This window comes from Buteo buteo, chromosome 14 (genome assembly GCF_964188355.1).
Source record: "Buteo buteo chromosome 14, bButBut1.hap1.1, whole genome shotgun sequence".
Taxonomy (NCBI): domain Eukaryota; kingdom Metazoa; phylum Chordata; class Aves; order Accipitriformes; family Accipitridae; genus Buteo; species Buteo buteo.
Genome location: NC_134184.1, coordinates 33,136,664 through 33,154,177, shown reverse-complemented (window position 1 = coordinate 33,154,177; position 17,514 = coordinate 33,136,664). Strand labels below are relative to the sequence as shown.

Here is a 17,514-nt window from a genome sequence, read left to right as displayed (position 1 = left end):
AAGTGCAATTATTACACTTATTAAAAAGCAAGTTAGCGAAACCACCATATGATTAACCTAAAGGAATCACTGTAGGTAATGAAATCTCCAGAACCACAATTAAAATCCCACATAATATAATTTTGCCACACAATGGGGAAGAGCAAATTGAAAAGTTGCCACAGATTCTGGAAAAAAAAATCTTCTGGGTACAAAAGCTATCAAACAGAAGTGCTGACTGCAGGTAAAGAGTCATGAAATGGATGGAGACTGAAAGTATTCAATAAATAAAAGAACATCCAGATGTAGTTCTGTTACCAAGGAAATACGATGGTTCTGTGAATCCAGAGGGTTTTGCAGTGCACTGTACTGTCATGTAATCAACAAATAAAATTTTTTTCCCAGTAAAAAAATGCCCATTACATAAAGCAGATACCCTGACAGAAAGAAATAAAATCTCTTTATTGAGTGGGACCAAGGGATCATAGATTAGATATATTTACAGGTGACCCATAGTCAAATATAAAAAGTTAATTTTATTCATATACATTTTTATTAATATACTTTTATTTAAATAATGGCTCCACAGATAACAGGAATGTCTCTTCAAAATGCTGGTCAGAAAACCTATGCACAGAGCGACGAGCATTTTCCCTGATCTCTAACCTTTTTTCAGGAGACAAAGAGAGGATATAAGCCATCATCTCAGCATAATTGTCCTCGTTTTCTGCCAGGAAGCCTGTAGTATGTCCTTCGTAGGGTACCACAATATCTAATTTGGGGCCTCCAGAACTGTGAGCCAGGATAACTGTGCCAGCTGCCATACATTCAACTACTCCTGTAAAAGACACAAAACATGCTGGTGTGAATTGCACATCATGTACTTTGGCTTTCCATAAGTCACTGGAAAGTTAAAACCACAGTAAAATTCACCCCAAATTATAAGCTACTATAGCCTGCCGTTCTAGATCAGCTTGAAAAATACAGAGTAAGTGGTCTCATAAGAAAAACAAATTTAAGCTTTTCAGTCCTAGGGGCTGAAATTACAGTGTCTCTTAAACACATAAAATTGAAATTAGAAATCAGATATAATTGGTTAAGTTGTGGTTCTTGAAACATATTTTATTTACCTGAGATAGACTGTATCACCAGTATATCTGGTGGGGAAAAAAGCTAGATACTGAAACAAATGTGAAGATAAACATGGAAGGTAGCTCTGTGACAGAACACTGCATAGTTCTGTTCTGCTCTGTAACAGAACACTGCAACACTGGTTTTATGGTGTGGTGGCAGCTGCAAAAAATAATTAAAAATTAGAGCTGAACATAACTGTATTCATTTTCTCATCCACACTGAAGATTTTTAACATTTAGAAAGATACTGAGAGAAAAGCTGACTGTGCACGTTTCAATCGGATGATATTCAGAAGTTCGGCATTTTGTAGATTAACAAATCTTTATAGCTTTTGACAACTCAGCAAGACAAACTAGTAAAAATTGTTATCACTACATCTGTGTTTTTGATGGAAGAAGTTTTAATGAAATGGGAATCTGATAGTAAGCTTTCCTCAGCCAAAAGCAGTGGGACAGGAATAGCACATAATGTATACATCAACTTCAGTTCTCCTCCATAGTTCTGGAACAGACCTTAGAAATCACTTTAATTGCTGATTCTTCCAGTTCTGATTTCATTTTTAAAAAGTTCCCCTTAGCTCAAAAATTGCCAACTATAAATAATGCTCCAAAGTTTTGGTACATGTTTTTTTACAGGTAAAAAGCCACTGGAGATGAAGGTGAAATCATACTGAAATTCAAAATCACAGTGTGATTGTATCACTTTTTTTTTTTTAATTTACTTAACTAAACTGTTTTGTGGCAGGGGGAAATATGAGAAACCATTACTTCCACTTTGTGGCAGTTGCTTCGGGGAGACACTTCAGAGTCACATTATAGCCAAGTATGGCAACCGTTCTGCTTGGCTGCTGACTTACCCTGCTGCAGATTCACAGCAGGTGGGCAACCTCGCGTTCCCTTTCAAGGTCAGGACTCGACTCACCCCAATAAACTGAGCCCAATACCTTAATTGTGTACGACAGCACATTGCAAACCAGGTGCCAGCTCCTCTTTGGCACTCTGCTCCACGCTACAGCGACTGACTTAGGGACTTGATTTAAATGCCTTAGCGCAGGTGCCCAGTGCAACAAGATGACCGAGGGAGGTACCCGGTGGCATCGACACGGGGCTTACAAATAAGAGACGGGATCTGTGGGAAACGTGCACCTCCGAAACAGCAGCTAGAGCCCTGTGACATGTACTAGACATTCCAAAGGGCAGCTGAGGCAGCCGAAACACCATCAAAATCTCTACGCATGGATGTCTGCACATGAACTGTGTCCAAGCCCCACCCCTGCAGCCAGTGGAGCCCCCAGGGCACGGTCCAAGGTGCTTCAACAGACGCACCCGCTGCCCGTTGAGGCCCAGTTGGGTACGGGAGGCACCGGTGCAAACCCCACGCAGGACCTTAGGGCAACCCACGACCTCGCAGAGTGGTAGCTGGAGGTCAGGCAGGACATCCTGGGCAGCACAGGCGGCACCAGCTGCCTGTTCAGTGACTAGCGGACACCCATAGTTAACGGCCTACAAGGCCTACGGCGGTTCCACTTGCACTGCAGTCGCACCTAGCACCCAGTCACCCGAATTGGTGCTGGAGGCTCTACCTCAGCTAGACTGCCCCTGAGGAGAACGGGAGTTGGACACCCGCTCGGCACGCAGACACCGACACCCAGGAGCCCTCGTCGCGAACTGAAGCCCTCCCCAACAGTGTCCCCAGCTGGGACAAGCGACTGAACGCTGAGGAGATACTGACCGATCCCGAAGTGCTCATTCCACATCGTATGCAGGCCGATGGTGGCCTCAGCCAGGTGTCTCTTTAGCTCCTCAAAGGGAATGTTTATTCTGAACATCACGTTGTTACTAACTCCCAGCTCTTCACAAAGACGTTTCAGGTTATTTACACGCTCTTCATCTTGCTGGTTACGACAGCCTCCAATTAGGATAAGCTTCAGTGGTGGCTGCTGCCCCAGTCTCTTCTCTTTCAGCAATTTAGCAAAGGCTCTGATTTGCAAAGGATGATCTTTTTCAGGCCTGAACTGGCTAATGGAAACAATAGAATATTCCCTGGTGCTCTTTTCCTCTTCCAGTGGGATATCCAGGAAGGTCTGAACATCGCACGGGGGATACACAATGCTAGTGCAAGCCCCAGCTCTCCAGAGGGAAAGGATGTGATTTAGCGTCCAAGAAGAATTAACCATAATCACGTCACTGCAGGAACCAACCAATCCGTACATGAAAGCAAAGAAGTAGTAGTAGGCAAGTTTAAATTTGCTGAAAAGAGGACTGCTTGTAATGAAGGCTGCATTGTTAAACCTGGTATCCTGATTCCTAACAACAGAAAGCATATCGGTGCTGATAGTGGGATAATGGACGTAGCATCCAACGCGACAGCCTCCTAAATATTTAAAGAGGGGAAGCGTGAAGGCGTAACCCATTGAGTCAATATAAATATCAGGAACACACTTTAGAAGAGCTTCCCAGCCAAGAAACACTGATCCTAAACTTTGTCCCAGCAAAGTGAAGTGAGGGTAAAGAGAAGCTTCCACAAGGTAGCGTTTTTCTAGAAATACAAACTTCACAGGATGAGTTAATTTAATATTGAATCTTCTGAAAGCACCTTCTACTATTTCTTCTCCCGTTGCACCTCTATCACCAGTGTAAACAATGCATGTTACATTTCTGTACCTGCAAGAGTAAAGAAAAGGAATTTCATACATTCTTCTCTTCAATTTTTTTAACGTGAAACTAAAATACTATCCATTCAAAATTACTCAAAAGGTATGTGAGAACAAATGCCTGGCCTAGCTCTGAGACGATTTTAACTAAACTATACTTTTCATTATACTTTCACAGTTTCTTCTGATCTGCTGAAAAACATGGCTGAGGACTTGGGGAATATTTTTTTGAGTAAAACACAAAAGGAGCTCAGTATTATTCTACAGACTTAAGAACGCCTTGCCCTACGTTAGGAGATGTCTGTCTAGCGCATAGCACGAGTAAAATACAGAAGACTCTGCAAGCCAGTGGACATACCAACGTTAAAACCAGTTTAGACACTAACTTGTTTTGCCTCCTGCACCAAGAGGCAAGTACCAAGATTATCAGTTACCTGCTGATGAGTTACGCTTACACAAAGCTCCATATCAGTAGTGGAAACCTGAAGAGGGAGGAGGGGTTCTCCCAAGGAGATAAAGAAGTGAGAGGTGTCACAGCAGGAAAGATCAAAATCTGGGTAAAGGGATGAAACGGAACAGTGCAACCAGGCGAAACATGGATGTAAAAAAAAAGTAGGACCAGTAGATTAATGATACCTATTTAAATATGTAAAATGCCAAAATGCATATAAATAATACCACCAGTAGCTGAGAATGAAATATGGTATTTGATAAACATATATGCTTACTTTTTCTGGAGTGTTCTTATGGCACACCACAAGACTCTCTCCCCTCCACCACCTGCATTGCAGTACGGGTGAAAAAAGGCAACCAGCAATGGCCGCTTCCCATCTTTTCCTGCTGAGGTCAACTGTTTTTTCCTTTGTTGTATCCAGAGCCGTACTCCCCACAGCAGCACCACCAAGCAGACACACAAAACTCCACTTAGAAATAATGCAGGGATTAACAATGAGCACAGCAATCTGAAACAAGCCAGAAATTTTAAAATATAAAACTGCTTTAAAGAAATACTATGTACGATATTGAGAGAGAAGGGCTTTCAGACAGAGCTACAGGGATTTCAACAGTTTCTTGAGTTCTTCTAATCTCAGAAATCATTGGTGTCTGTGTATCATTTCAATGATTATGGGAAAAAAAAAATCACTATTCTACATTGTTTAGCCAAAGATTTTTTTCCTCCTACTGTTACCTTGCAATCATTTATTATTGTTTATTCGTGCCATGTGTCCATGTCTATCTCTGTGTGCTCTATACACTATAAAGGTTGCATGTCCTCAGCAGTCTGGCAAAACACAACTAGCGAAGAGATTTCTAAATAGATTTATGAGAGTTTTCTTCAGTCCAAGCTCCTGTTTGGCCTGCCTTTGCATGAACTGCTTTGGTGCAGAGCTACTTGGGCCAGCCCGCAGTGCGTGGCCCAGAACCTGCACCTTCCATTCCCCCGAGACTTGAAGGGCTATGTCGATTGCCCAGAAAAGCTCCGAGCAGCGTCTCTGTTTAGACAGACCCGTCCCCTCACACCTCCGGAGTGCCCCCTCTGCTCACCGCCGCCTCCCCGCGCAGCTCTCCTCACCCAGGAACGGGAGGTTTCTCACAGGAGCCTCTTCTTGGCCTACAGAGCCTCACAGGCGCCAGAGCCTGGGTTCTGATGCTGCGCTACGTGTCACGATAAACGCCATTAGCCCAACACTAAAGGGGTTGCCCACGGCGACCCACGCGTCACCCCTGAGGCGTCAGGCAAGAGAACGCTTTCCTCTTCGGGACGAGGAAGCAGAAAAGCACATTAACCCTCCCGAGGCCGGCGGCGGAGCGAGGAGCCGGGCAGGGGCCCGTCCCGCCTCGCCCTGCCCGGCCGCCTCTTCCCCTCGGGGAAGAGGGTCGGGGTCTCCTTCTCCCTCCCCCTCGTCCCCTCCCTCTCCGCTGCCAGGACGCGCCGCCCCACCCGCGGCCCCGGTACCTGATCAGCCCACACAGACTCAACCCTCCCGCCACCATCTTGGAGAACGCCGCCGCCTTTCCGCCGGAAGGGGACGGCTCCCGGCTGGGCGGGCGGGCGGGGCGGGGCGGGGCGGGGGGCGGAACCAGCCGGGCGTTTTCTCCCCTCTCATTGGTTCCCGCGGAGATAGACGGAGGGGAGGGGAAGGGGCGGGGCTAGGAGCGGCGAGCAGGGCGTGGCCGGGCCGGCGTCAGGTGGGTGGCGCGAGCGGGCGGCGCTCCCTGAGGGGCGGGAGTGGTGTGGCCGCCGCCTCCTCCTCTTCCTCCTCCTCTTCCTCCTCCTTTTCCTCCTCTTCCTCCCCTTCCTCCCCTTCTTCTCTCCCTTCCTCCCCCCCTTCCTCCCCCCCTTCCTCCCCCGCCGGGGTGCGGTGCGGTGCGTGAGGAGGCCGAGGCCTCCCCTGGGACAGCCATTTTCTTCTCGCACATCCCCCGGCCGCCCGTTTTGTCTCTGTCAGTGCTGGCCCCTCTCTTTGGGCCAGAAGGGGACGGCCCGTCCTCCTCCTTCCAGCCCTGCCTCCCTCTCCCGCTTGCCAGCGAGTCCCCCTGAGGAGCGAGGCCCCCCTCTGCTCCCCGGCAAGGCCTGCGGGTGAGCCCCGGCGGGCCGAGGGCAGGATGTCCCAAATACCCTGCGCCGGTCGAGAAGGATCCCCGTGAACACGGTCACTGGAGACGACGTCCACTGGAGGGTGTCCAGGCTGTCTCTGGCTCAGAGACTTTGTCTCCTGTTCTGTCTCGATTGGGGAGCGTATGCACAGACCGGAGGATTAGTGTGGAGATAAGACTGAAAAGTGCTGGGTTTTAAAGTGCTGCTAATGATGTGTCATTAAACAGCAAGACTTCGTGTTTCTAAAATGGCTTCCCTTGGGGAAACGTAAGAAACGCATCCCGCTCTCCCAGATGCTGGGAAGTGTTGAGTGAAAATACCAGACTGTAGGTGTGGAGGTGATTAGGCAGAATGGGCCAAAATATTTCTGATTTCCTGTCACATCCCTAGGTGCTTTTTTTCCACCCACTACAGTCTCCACTAAAAAAAAAAAAAAAAAAAAAAAAGTAACGCTTTATGTGGCAAATTTGATCCGAATAACTCAGTCTCCACTCTCTTACAGAGTTGAGGTTGTCCAAAATTTGAGGGCATTTCAAGCATACTTTCTTTGAACAGGACCTCTCCAGAACCTGTGACCTCTTCGAGGTCAGCATGATCTCTTTCATGTCACAGCCACCTGTTAATTTTGAGGTCTTGAAGCTTAGGGATGTTTTTGAAGGTCACCCTGTGTCTTCTTCATCAGAAGAGTGCTGGTTGGAAAATGCTGAATCGTTAGTTTATTTGGCCATTGCCATAGCCCGAAGCAGAGACGCAAAAGTCTCTGCTGTAGTGGGAGTGAGAAGAGTTCAGCTTAAGTAATGGTTATTTGATTCTGACTTGCCTGGATTGAGTTTTCCACTTATAAGGACTCACCATGTGGGAATAGAATTGGAAATGTGTCAGGCCCTCAAAGTTAGAGTTTTATTGGTTATTTTACTGGTGTTTGTAATTAAATCTCTTGACTGTCTTAACTACTACTGACTATAGGTTTTACCAGGGCATCTCTGCCTTTATGTAAGCAGGTAAATTGGAAGAGTTCTGTTGGGAGGTCCAGCAAGCATGACCTAACATTTCATTTCTGAACCAACAGCCCTCATAAGTAGGGTGCCACAGGCACTGGTTTCTCTCCCTTAATCTTTTTTCCTCTTCCCTGACAGAGCAGTTGCCTGAGAACCATGTGGGATGTTTGCAGAAGAGACCTTTGCTGGATTCACATCTCTCAACTCAAGACACTTCTGTTGTAATGTCAATGTTTGAAGATAATTGCCTGGTTTCAGAGAAGAGGCACGGTTCTTCTAGGGCACAAGACATCCAGTCTATTTTAGATGATGAAACTTGTGTGTCTCCCTGCTGACTTGAAAAGGAGCTTATGGCCACTCCCTTGGAAGGTATGAATCTTAGACTGAGTGTCTTTATGAAGCTGAAGGATCGCACATTAGCCATGGCTTAATTAAGATGAGGCTTAAGTAATGCTGAAGAGTTCCAGGAAGCAAGAAGAATAATTAATGAGGGAGACACCTACTTACCTGGTTTTTGTGTTGCCTGGGCTGTAAATGGTAGTGCAGTGTTTTGGGTTTAGATTCAGCTCTCTGCTCGGGAAATCACATAGCAAATGTCCTTGGAAAAGCCTTTGGCTTCATGTAGCTAGAAGAGTACAACTTGTTCTTTCCAGTCAGGCTCATTGCAAAGTGAGCTGTACTGAAATCAGGATTTAATCCATGAAGCTTCCAGTATAAGTCCTATGCTTTCTTCAGAGTTTCAGTCCTAAGTGTCAGAAGTATATTTTAGCTTGAGCCCAGCAAAATATCTTGCTTTTCCTGAAACCACTTAATCAATTTCTTGGAAGCTCCCAAAATGTCCTATTAATGAATGTATACGTCTGTGCATTTGGCAGCTGGAAGAAAAAGTCAGATTTGTACAGTCACAATGTAAACAGCTGCCTCCTGGCAGCATACTGTATTTCCAGTGCATGAACTTTCCAGCAGGGTGAGCTTCAGACTTTATTCAGCTAGCTGTACAGCCAGACGTACTCTGTATGCATAGCATAGCCAGTGTGACACGTAGATCTGGTGCTTCCCTCCAGTACTGAAATTTTTGCATGATTGCAGATTGACTGTCCAGCCTTAGTGCTGCACAGCATGTACAGTCACATAATTTTGCTAGTGACAGCAAACTGAGGGAGTTGTTGTTGGGAGAACAATTCATAGATACTGTTCTTGTCTTGCTTTCGCTCCCAGGGCAAACAACAGATAGGCCAGAGGAATTGTTGGGGTAGGAACAGCCCTCTCTGATTTATATTCCTTTTTTTTTTTTTTTTTAAGCTTCATGGCCCTTTCCTAACCATGTGCACTCATTTCTTGATGGGTACTTTCAGGTGGAGTATGCCAGGAAACATGATGTCCTTGTAGGCTGTGTATGACCTATGAGTTGTAGCTCAGGCACATTGTAATAAAGCATCTGCATAAACAAATAGATATTCTGGATCTGGATAACTTTTTCAGATCGTTACCAATGCTAAACAGGGGAAAAGAGGAGTTCTTCACAAGACAATCAGGCTAGATGGAAAAGGATGTGAAGAAAAGCTGCAGTGCATCTGCTTGTATTCTCTGCCTGGTTTAGATGTGTGGTCTGGTTTTTTGTGGTTTTTTGGTTTTTTTTTTTCCAAAAACTACATGAGTTGCTACAGACACAAACTCTCACATAAGTTCAAATTATAGTTTTGAAACCTCTGCCAGTCCTGGCACAAATTCCTCAGACCTGACTTTGCAGTCAGAAGATGTTTTGTTTGATGGCCCCTGTTTCTTCTGCCGTTCTTCCCATGTGTTTTGTAGTCACCTCAGATGGTCTTCTTTTCATGGAAGGCTATTTTTATTTTGGAATCAGTGTTCACTTGCTTATTGCAGGGAGAAGTCTGTGTGATGGTGGGAGTATCAAATAGTTTTCTCAGTTCTAATAATTTGTAGTTCACAGAATCACAGACTGGTTGAGGTTGGCAGGGACCTCTCCAACCCCCCTGCCCAAGCTGGGCCACCCACAGCCAGTTGCCCAGGACCATGTCCAGACGGCTTCTGAGTATCCCCAAGGATGGACACTCCGCCACCTCCCTGGGCAACCTGTGCCAGTGCTCAGTCCCCCTCACAGTGAAAAGTGTTTCCTGATGTTCAGAGGGACCCCCGCTGTGTTTCAGTTTGTGCCCATGGCCTCTGGTCCTGTCACTGGGCACCACTGGAAAGAGCCTGGCTCCGTCCTCTTTGCACCCGCCCGTCAGGTATCTATATATGTCGATAAGATTCTTCCTGAGCCTCCTCTAGGCTGAACAGTCCCAGCTCTCGGCCTTTCCTCCTCGTAGGAGAGGTGCTCCAGTCTCTTAATCATCTCAGTTATTTTATTTCTTCTGTAGTCCATCTAGTGGTAATTAAAAAAAGACACATTAATACTTTCAAAGTTGTTTTGTTAACTTTTTTTAATCAGGCTATTCAGCTTCTGACGTGAGCAATATGAAAACTGTGTTGCTGACAGCCTTGCAGACTGCAATGGATACCTTTAAAGTGTGAATGTCCAACACAGACTAATTGAGTTGTCACCACTTAACAACTTCCCCACCTTAATGCATAAGTAGCAGGAGATACTGTATGCATGTGTTTAGGGTATTGGCAATAACTTCGGCAAGAGCAGTGCTGAGCTCTCTGCGGCGTTCCCACTCCAGCACTAAGAACGCTATTAAAAGCCTTCTCTGTAGAAATTCCACGTGGCTGACATGCCAACGAAATTAAACTAGCCTTGTCATGAAGTCGGCTTTGTTTTCACCTTCCCAGAGATGCACCAAGTTTTTAATCTTTTGCTGCCTCTGTAAGCATTTTTGTCCTGTTTAAAACCACTGGCAAGTAATAACACAAAGAAAGTGCATTAATATTGTGTAAGGTTATTCATATGACAGTCATGTGGTCTTTTATACTTTCTTGTACAGTTGGTTACTTTCTTTGAGAAACATGCACTGTGTAGCACTCAGTCTCTCATACAGGACTGCTGTCTTAGCTACCAAAATGCCTGGGACTGTTTTTAGCAGAAGGAATCTTAGATCATTGATATACACAGTAAGTTTTTCCTTTTTGCACGTGTCTCCTGATGGGCTGTTAAATGTTACAGTACATTTGTTCTTCATTGCATAGTAACAGGAGGCAGAAATAAAGTTGCACCAGCTGTGTGCTAAATATTTGCGAAGCAAAAAACTAGTATTGGAAATAAATTGTGGCACTAATGTATCTAGGGCAAATCACTATGGGGATGTTTTTACTGATATATTGTAATATTAAAGTTGCCAAATACAAGCAATTCTACTAAATTTTTTTTTAACTGTCATCTTTACTTTTGAGCTAGATGTTCTAGGGCACGGGTGCTCTCGCCATGTATCTATGAGCAAAAGCTGCTCCTTTTTTTTTTTTTTTTTTTTTTTTTTTTTTTTTTTTTGGCAGAAGCAATGAAGAATTAAGCAGCTTGGACCTACCCAGAATTTTTGCAAGAGCTCCTATAAACAACCTTTATTTGTATCACCAGGCAACTTAAGCAAGTTGAACCCATAGCTTTTGATTAACAGAAGATTATTTTCACACAAGTTGTCCCCGTTGGGCAAGGACTATGTAGGAAAACAAATCAGTTCCACTGCTGGGGTTTAATCCTGTAGATTGTGCCAGTATTTTAGACTCCTGTGGACTCTTCTGTCAGTTCTCCTAAACAGTTATAAGCGGGAAAAAGCAAAATGTCTGCCATTTTTTAGGGTGGGTGAAGGAAATACATTCAAGCAACTCAGAGCACAGGCAGAAATGGGATGGCAAATGATGTAGCCCTACTGATAACATCACTGAGCTTGCAAAATAACATGCAGACTCACCTTAAGTCCCAGCTTTTTCGGCTGGAAGTTTGGGATTCTTGAGGGGCTGGGGACTAATTTTGTGTGCCTGTGATAGCAGACCAAACCCTTCTTGCTTTTCCTTCTCCCTTATGCAGATACTAATGTCTCTATGGCCATCTGCACCTAATCAGGACATGAAGGGGATCATGAAGGACCACCTCTTTCACAGTAGTACCCTAACATCTGTTTAAATCAACTATGAAACTGCTCAGGAAGCTGCAAAACTTCACAGCGTGAAATTTTTACTGAGATAGGCACCTCCATCATCAGACTTGAAAGGGTTCACGTATTGAAAAAGAAACACTCTGCGCTAACTTGTTCAAGGCACATTTGTGCACATGTGTTTGTGCGTGCTTCTCTTTGCCTGTTTCAGGAAGCAAGGGAGAGTGCTATTTGGATGAAAATCCAATTTGTTTCACATGAAGCCAGGATGAGGCAGGATTTGCATTCTGTGCTCACGTCTGGCTCCTTGGCACTGCTCAAGAAAGAGAAAGGAGCCAGAAACTAGCTGTGGAGCAGGACAGAAGGGAGTTACAATTATTGGAGGAGACTGTTTGGCTAGTCCAGACATGAGAGATGCAGGCACTGTGCCTCGTCGCCTCCTCTGACTTATTTCTATTCTGGGGATGAGGAAAGCTTGAAAGGTCGGTGATTTTCCCATGGGGTAGATTCAATCAAATATGCTCTTCTGGGGGGTGAACTAAGGCTGCTTAGAAGTAGTTCCCTGCCACACTACCTTTTCTTTCAACAAGCAGAGGTACCAGGAAGGAATGATAAATTAACTGAGCCTGAATTTCCATGGACTAGCATCTCTGCTTCCCAGGAATTGAAGGCAGTTAATAAATCTCAGAAGGTTGCTCAGCAACTCTCGGGATGGTTACCTTCTTTTATACTGAGCTGCAGGATGCATCAGTTTTGACTAAATGTGTCCTTGGAAAAAACATTCTTTGTCTGGAGAGCAGACTGAGGTGAACTCTGGAAATGACAGGATTGCTGAGAGCTGAAAAAACCCCTATTTCACTGTCGGAAAGCTTTTCTGTTTCCCTTTTCTCACAACTGCAGGCTCCCAGGATCTCTTTCTTTAGGAGTCAAATGTCTCCAGTTTCCTGTGTGCTCGTGCAATAAGCAAACACTATTTTTACAGTGAGTTTGAGTCATGATGAACCAGTATTCATTCTGCACAAAACAACCTGAGAAAATCCATCTGCATTTGAAAGCAGGATTTTAACTGCATATTTCAATCCAGGTGTTAAATGTTTCAGATAAAAATACTTGTAAACACAAAGAGGTTTACTCTGTATTGCCATTTCCCTTAGATGTTTCTGGAAGCATCTGTTTGTATGGAAGCAATTGTGTAAAATTAGTAGCAGAGTTTGCTGTGTTGATACTTTCATCCCTGACTGTTGCTTTAGTTCTGACATTTCCACCTGAATTCTTCCCCGCTACTTGCTGTAGGCTGCCGGTGTTAGGAATAGGGAATTACTATCAGGTATTCCAGCAGAAAAAAGTAACAGCAAATATGTTTTCATCTTTATTTCTTATTTCTCCGCTCAGTTTCTATAAAGCCATCAGTATGGCTCTATCCAGGCCAGCTCCACTTATTTTCGTGTTCACTTGGAAGTATGTTTTGTCCACTGATAGAAACTGGTACCTCTCTGCTTGTGGCTCTTGCCTGAGAGTTGACTGTAAGTTCATGTGAGATATTAGACCTCAATGGGGCAGTGCTGTAATAGTTCCTAGCCCTGAAGAGCAAATAATTAACAGGATTTTTGTAGAAACATAAGGTAGCTAAACAGGAGCTCACATACATTACAGTTTGGACCTCTGACAACTGGGAACAGCAAAGCCTCTGCCCCGTGTGCCTGTAGTGTCCTCATCAGAGGTTTCCCTCCTCGCTTCTCGCCTGCTGTGGCAGAGGGAGTCAGCCAGAGAGCTGGCAGATCTTCATCCCTCTCCAGATCGGGAAGAAAAACCCGCCTAAGGGCAGGCGGTGCTGTCGGGAGGCTGAATGACTGGACCCTCGTGTCCCTTCTCTCCACAGTGAGTAGGGTGATGCCGAGGTCAGCAGCATGTGAGCAGTGCCCCGGTTTGTTTGCTCGCGGGACGGCAGTAGTCTTGTCTTGGCAGGACGTGGCAGACCCCGAAGGGGCGAGTAGCGGAGGATGTGCAAGAAGGGCCTTCGCGCCGGCCTGGCTGGGCCGTGTCCGAGCCCCCGCGGCCATAGGGTCACCCCAGAGTCTACACTCTCTGCAAGGCTGGGATCACAGGAGGGCCCTGACACCCTCCTGCCTTTTCCTGCGCAGTAACTGCATGCAGTCCACAGGAAGAGAGGGAAAAAAAGGAGTAAAAGAACGAGACGGATGATGTAGTAAGCAGAAACCCTTCTTCCCAGGCAGAGTTTTGCCTGGAACATCAGGAAAGCAGAGAGGGCTTTGCTCAGGACTCTGTGCTGGAGGAGCCCAGGTTCCGTGCTGAGGAGTGCTGCTATCAAGCTTTCTTAGGGATTTGGGAATTGCTGGTAACTCCTCTCGCTCTGTATAGAGGTGGTTTCTGCCAGGGTAAGGTAGACAGAAATAACCGTTAAGAGAAACTGAATTTGGGCTTGCCTTTACATATCTGGCCTGTCCTAACAAAGGCAGTATGTTTGTATTTTAGACATGGCATCTGTAATGCAAATACAAGATGCTGTTTTGTCTTTTATTCTTGAAATAAAGGTGATGGTGTCGTATATAAATGAAATGGGGTGAAATAACCTTTTATTCAGAGGCCAAGCAGTTTGTCTTGAGATTAAACACTGGCCATAAAACCAGAAATACAGGCTTAAATCAAGGTTACATTCCTTTTCTTTTTTTCGGTCATTTTTCTTTTTTTGCATGCTTTACAAATATGACATGCTTTATGTTATTTACATAGTGTCAGGTGTCTTATCAAAGTGAAGTCTCTCTCTCTGCCTGTCAAACACGACCACAATATGATTTGAAACAAGTGCAGGCAAGGAACTAATAGTAATTTAAACAGTCTGGACTCTACAGTCAGGGACAGTTTAGAGGATCTATATTATATATGAATGTCACTTAATACACAGGCTTACATTCCTGATCTGTATAGGGGAAAAAAATGATTGCAGATTTGGCAAAGCATCTTAGGATATGCTAGTAGTTTGCCTTCTACAGGGTAAACAACAGGTTACTTTGAAAGAAAAAACCAACCAAAAAAACACCCTCAGTCTTCCCATTTACTTAAATCACAGTTCAGAGACTTACCACTTTATTTATTCAAAACAAGTGGGAAAGATATTTTTAAAAACCCACAAATACTGAGGAATGTAAAAAACAAAACTGGAATGAAGAACTTGAGTCTTATTTCTAAATGTGGATAGCAAATGTAGCTGACAAAAGCTATGATCTATAGCAATGACCGATACCGCTCATAGGTATAGGTCTGTCTGTCTTCTCAAATAAGCCTTTAAAAATAGTTACTTTTGTAATATTCTCAAGTTACATTTGAAGTACTGCAGTTACCATTGATAAAATGTAGGTCCTTTTTCTCTGTATGGAATTCAAAAAAGCTTTTGCTCAAACTTTACAGGCCAAAACCAGCTCTGAGCAAGAGCAAAGCATGGACAACGCCAGAAAATTAGGTTGGAAATGCAGAAGTGAAAATACTGGTTTTGTTGTGGCACTGCCCGACAAGTTCTGCCAGCCTTCTTCACCTGCTAGGTGAATGAACGTCACTGGAAATCTGGACTCGAATTAATTCATGCAGATTACAATTGTTCTTTGCACTTAAACCCTGACCCAAAAGGTGTGCCTTTTCCTGTGTTAATATTAATATGATCAGCCTGGTAGTTTCCAGGCACTCGAAAACAGGTTCCCGTAGTATAAATAGACAGATAACAGAAATGATCATAATGAAATCAACACTGCTAAAAGCAGACAAAGTACCAAGTCCACACAATTTTGCAATCATATTAGAAGCCATGGAACGAAAAAAATTAGTATGCGTTTTGGGCCCTGTTACAAAAGAGATACTCCGCTGAGTTTTGCTGGTTTAGAGCAAACAAATCTTTTTTAAATATTTAGAGAAGATTGAGTCTGCTTCCTGAAAAACTGAAGCCAAAGTCTGAGCTCATTTGATTCGGAATGAGGCCATCAACTCTTAAGCAATTTTATTCATGGCAGGTAGGAATTCAATTCCTTGTATGTACAGTTTCCTTTTTCTTATATTGTAAGAAATAACATTACTTATGATCGTGCTTCTTCATCTGTTGAAAGAAATATGTATACCATTCACACTATAGAAACGCTTGTGTACCTGATGGCTGCCAGTTTTCTTAGGACTGTAGCCAAAGAGTTATCTTTCTGATTTCATGGCTCAAAACTAGGAGCAAATGTAGGTAAAGAGAGAGTTTTGTTGGCTCTTCAATGCTAAAAAGGTATGGCCCTTTTTTTTATTTTCTGTAATAAGTATGTCAGTTAGTCTGGAGAAGTCAAGGACGTTGTTACGTACTGTCAATCTGACCAAGCTTCCACTGAACTTTCAGCTGCAACTAATTGACTTCATGGGGGAAATGTGAGGCTTGTATTGCTTAGTAGGACTGAAAAATGACTGCTGAGCAAGCGCAGGGATTTGCTTGAAGAAAAAGTGCGTACCTTTACTACTTCTCTTTTGGCTTAAAGAGGACACTGACAGAGGAGAAATAGTTGTCTCACACAAGGACTGGGTTTTTCACAGGTTTCCCCCAAGCAATGTTGTTAACAACTTGTTGGTAACTGGGAGTTACCAGCACCGTTGTTTGTGATGTTACTAGGAGCTTTGCAATACTTTGCTTTTTTCCTTTTTTGTTTTGTTTTTTTTTTTTCCTTAAAGCTTCAGGTCCTGCAGTTGCACTATATGTGTAAAAACCAAAGTCAATCTAACTCTGTTATGATGGGGAAAAAAATTCAAAAATTTAGGTGACTGCATCCTGAAGACAAATTAAAAAGAACTCAAAATACTGTCAAATGTGAAATTGCTTGGGTTTTAGCCCCATATCATTGTTTGTGTGCCTCAGGACGGATTGTATTTCAGTGTTCTAAAATGATGTCTGAGGAGGAGAATAGGAAAACAATTAACATTCAAAGGCAGACTGGATTTCTAGAGTGATGTATTAATAATAATACATCCCTCTTTGCATTGACATGATGTGCACGTATCTGAACCTGTTCCTCTTGTCTGTCTGTCAGATTAAGGCAATATGACCCCCTTACCTCCAGGCTCCCAGTTTTTTCCTTGAACCCAAGCGTCTCATCTTTCAAGGCATTGTTAAGACTATTTTAAGATGCTTTCTTTGGAAAACAGCCAGAGGGATTAGATACAGGCCAGAACATAAAAAGCCAGGGGTGAATGCACGCAGGAAACATAATTTACCTGAAAATACATAGTTCTTGTGTGTTTATCATATTCTCCAATAGTAGCAGATAATGTAAAGGGGAAAACTCATGTTTTACCAGCTCTTGAGGCTTTAAGACAAAGGGATTTAATTTTCTTAGGATGTTCTGCATTTTCTGACATCAACTCTAAAGGGGCAATTAATTGAGCCAGAATGGGGAAGATAATTTGGAAGCCAGTAGCAGTCTGTTGGAGTTCAGCAGCAGCAGGCGATCGCAGCAGTTAACTCCAAGCAGCTGCCTCGCTCCCCTGGCAGGCATTGCCACCCTTCAGGTGCCGACATCGGATCCCTTCCTGATCTCCCTAAGAGTTGTGGAGTGGTTGGGATGGGGCAGGACCTCTGAGTTTTCAGTCTGGTGCATTAAGGTAAATGGAAATTGTTCGGTTTTACGAGATGCTCGGTTGTTTCTGCTTTGTGAATGGTACCTCTTCTCCAAGAGCTGCTCGTAACTCAGTCAGCTACATACATGTCATTTGCCATTGTCATATAGCTCTGCTTGAGCCTGCAGCTAAACTAGGTATTGTAAATCAGCTAGACTAGTTGAAATACGTATTATGCCCCTTTCATCTGAAGAACTATAGCAAACTTTTTTCCAGCCAAATAATTCTTTTTAATGTGGGTGAATACCTTGTAAACTGAATGTGTTTAAAGCACAACCTCGTGTGTTTCTTCTCTACCTCCAAATCAGTATTCAGGACTCTGCCAAAGGCAAAGGACTATGGGGCACTAAGTAAGAACTTGTCTCCGTTGCTTTCAGAAACAAACAAATTTTTACCTTAAGAGTTGCTCAGAAGTTGGGGGAAAAAAGGGTGATTGAAGGGAATCAGAGA

General features: G+C 44.0%; 2 protein-coding genes across 5 annotated transcripts in view; one reads left to right on the top strand and one right to left on the bottom strand.

Annotated features, from left to right (window-relative positions):
• Positions 1–422: 422 nt before the first annotated feature.
• Positions 423–5,811, bottom strand: ALG11 (ALG11 alpha-1,2-mannosyltransferase). The gene is made up of 4 exons (XM_075046306.1): positions 5,724–5,811; positions 4,495–4,728; positions 2,845–3,776; positions 423–817 (listed from the first exon to the last, which is right to left on the bottom strand). The coding sequence occupies exons 1-4, from the start codon at positions 5,759–5,761 to the stop codon at positions 546–548; spliced, it is 1,476 nt and encodes a 491-aa protein (XP_074902407.1). The 5' UTR covers positions 5,762–5,811; the 3' UTR covers positions 423–545.
• Positions 5,812–6,406: 595 nt separating this feature from the next.
• The window catches only part of ATP7B (ATPase copper transporting beta), a 45,572-nt gene continuing 34,464 nt past the window's right edge, over positions 6,407–17,514 (top strand). For 2 of the 4 annotated variants that reach the window (XM_075046293.1, XM_075046294.1), the window contains exon 1: positions 6,960–7,732. In XM_075046293.1, coding sequence (XP_074902394.1) covers positions 7,670–7,732 — 63 coding nt within the window. In that variant the 5' untranslated portion in view covers positions 6,960–7,669. Of the gene's footprint in view, positions 6,633–6,959; positions 7,733–17,514 lie in introns of those variants that run through there. The other 2 variants (XM_075046290.1, XM_075046289.1) reach the window with 2 other exon arrangements.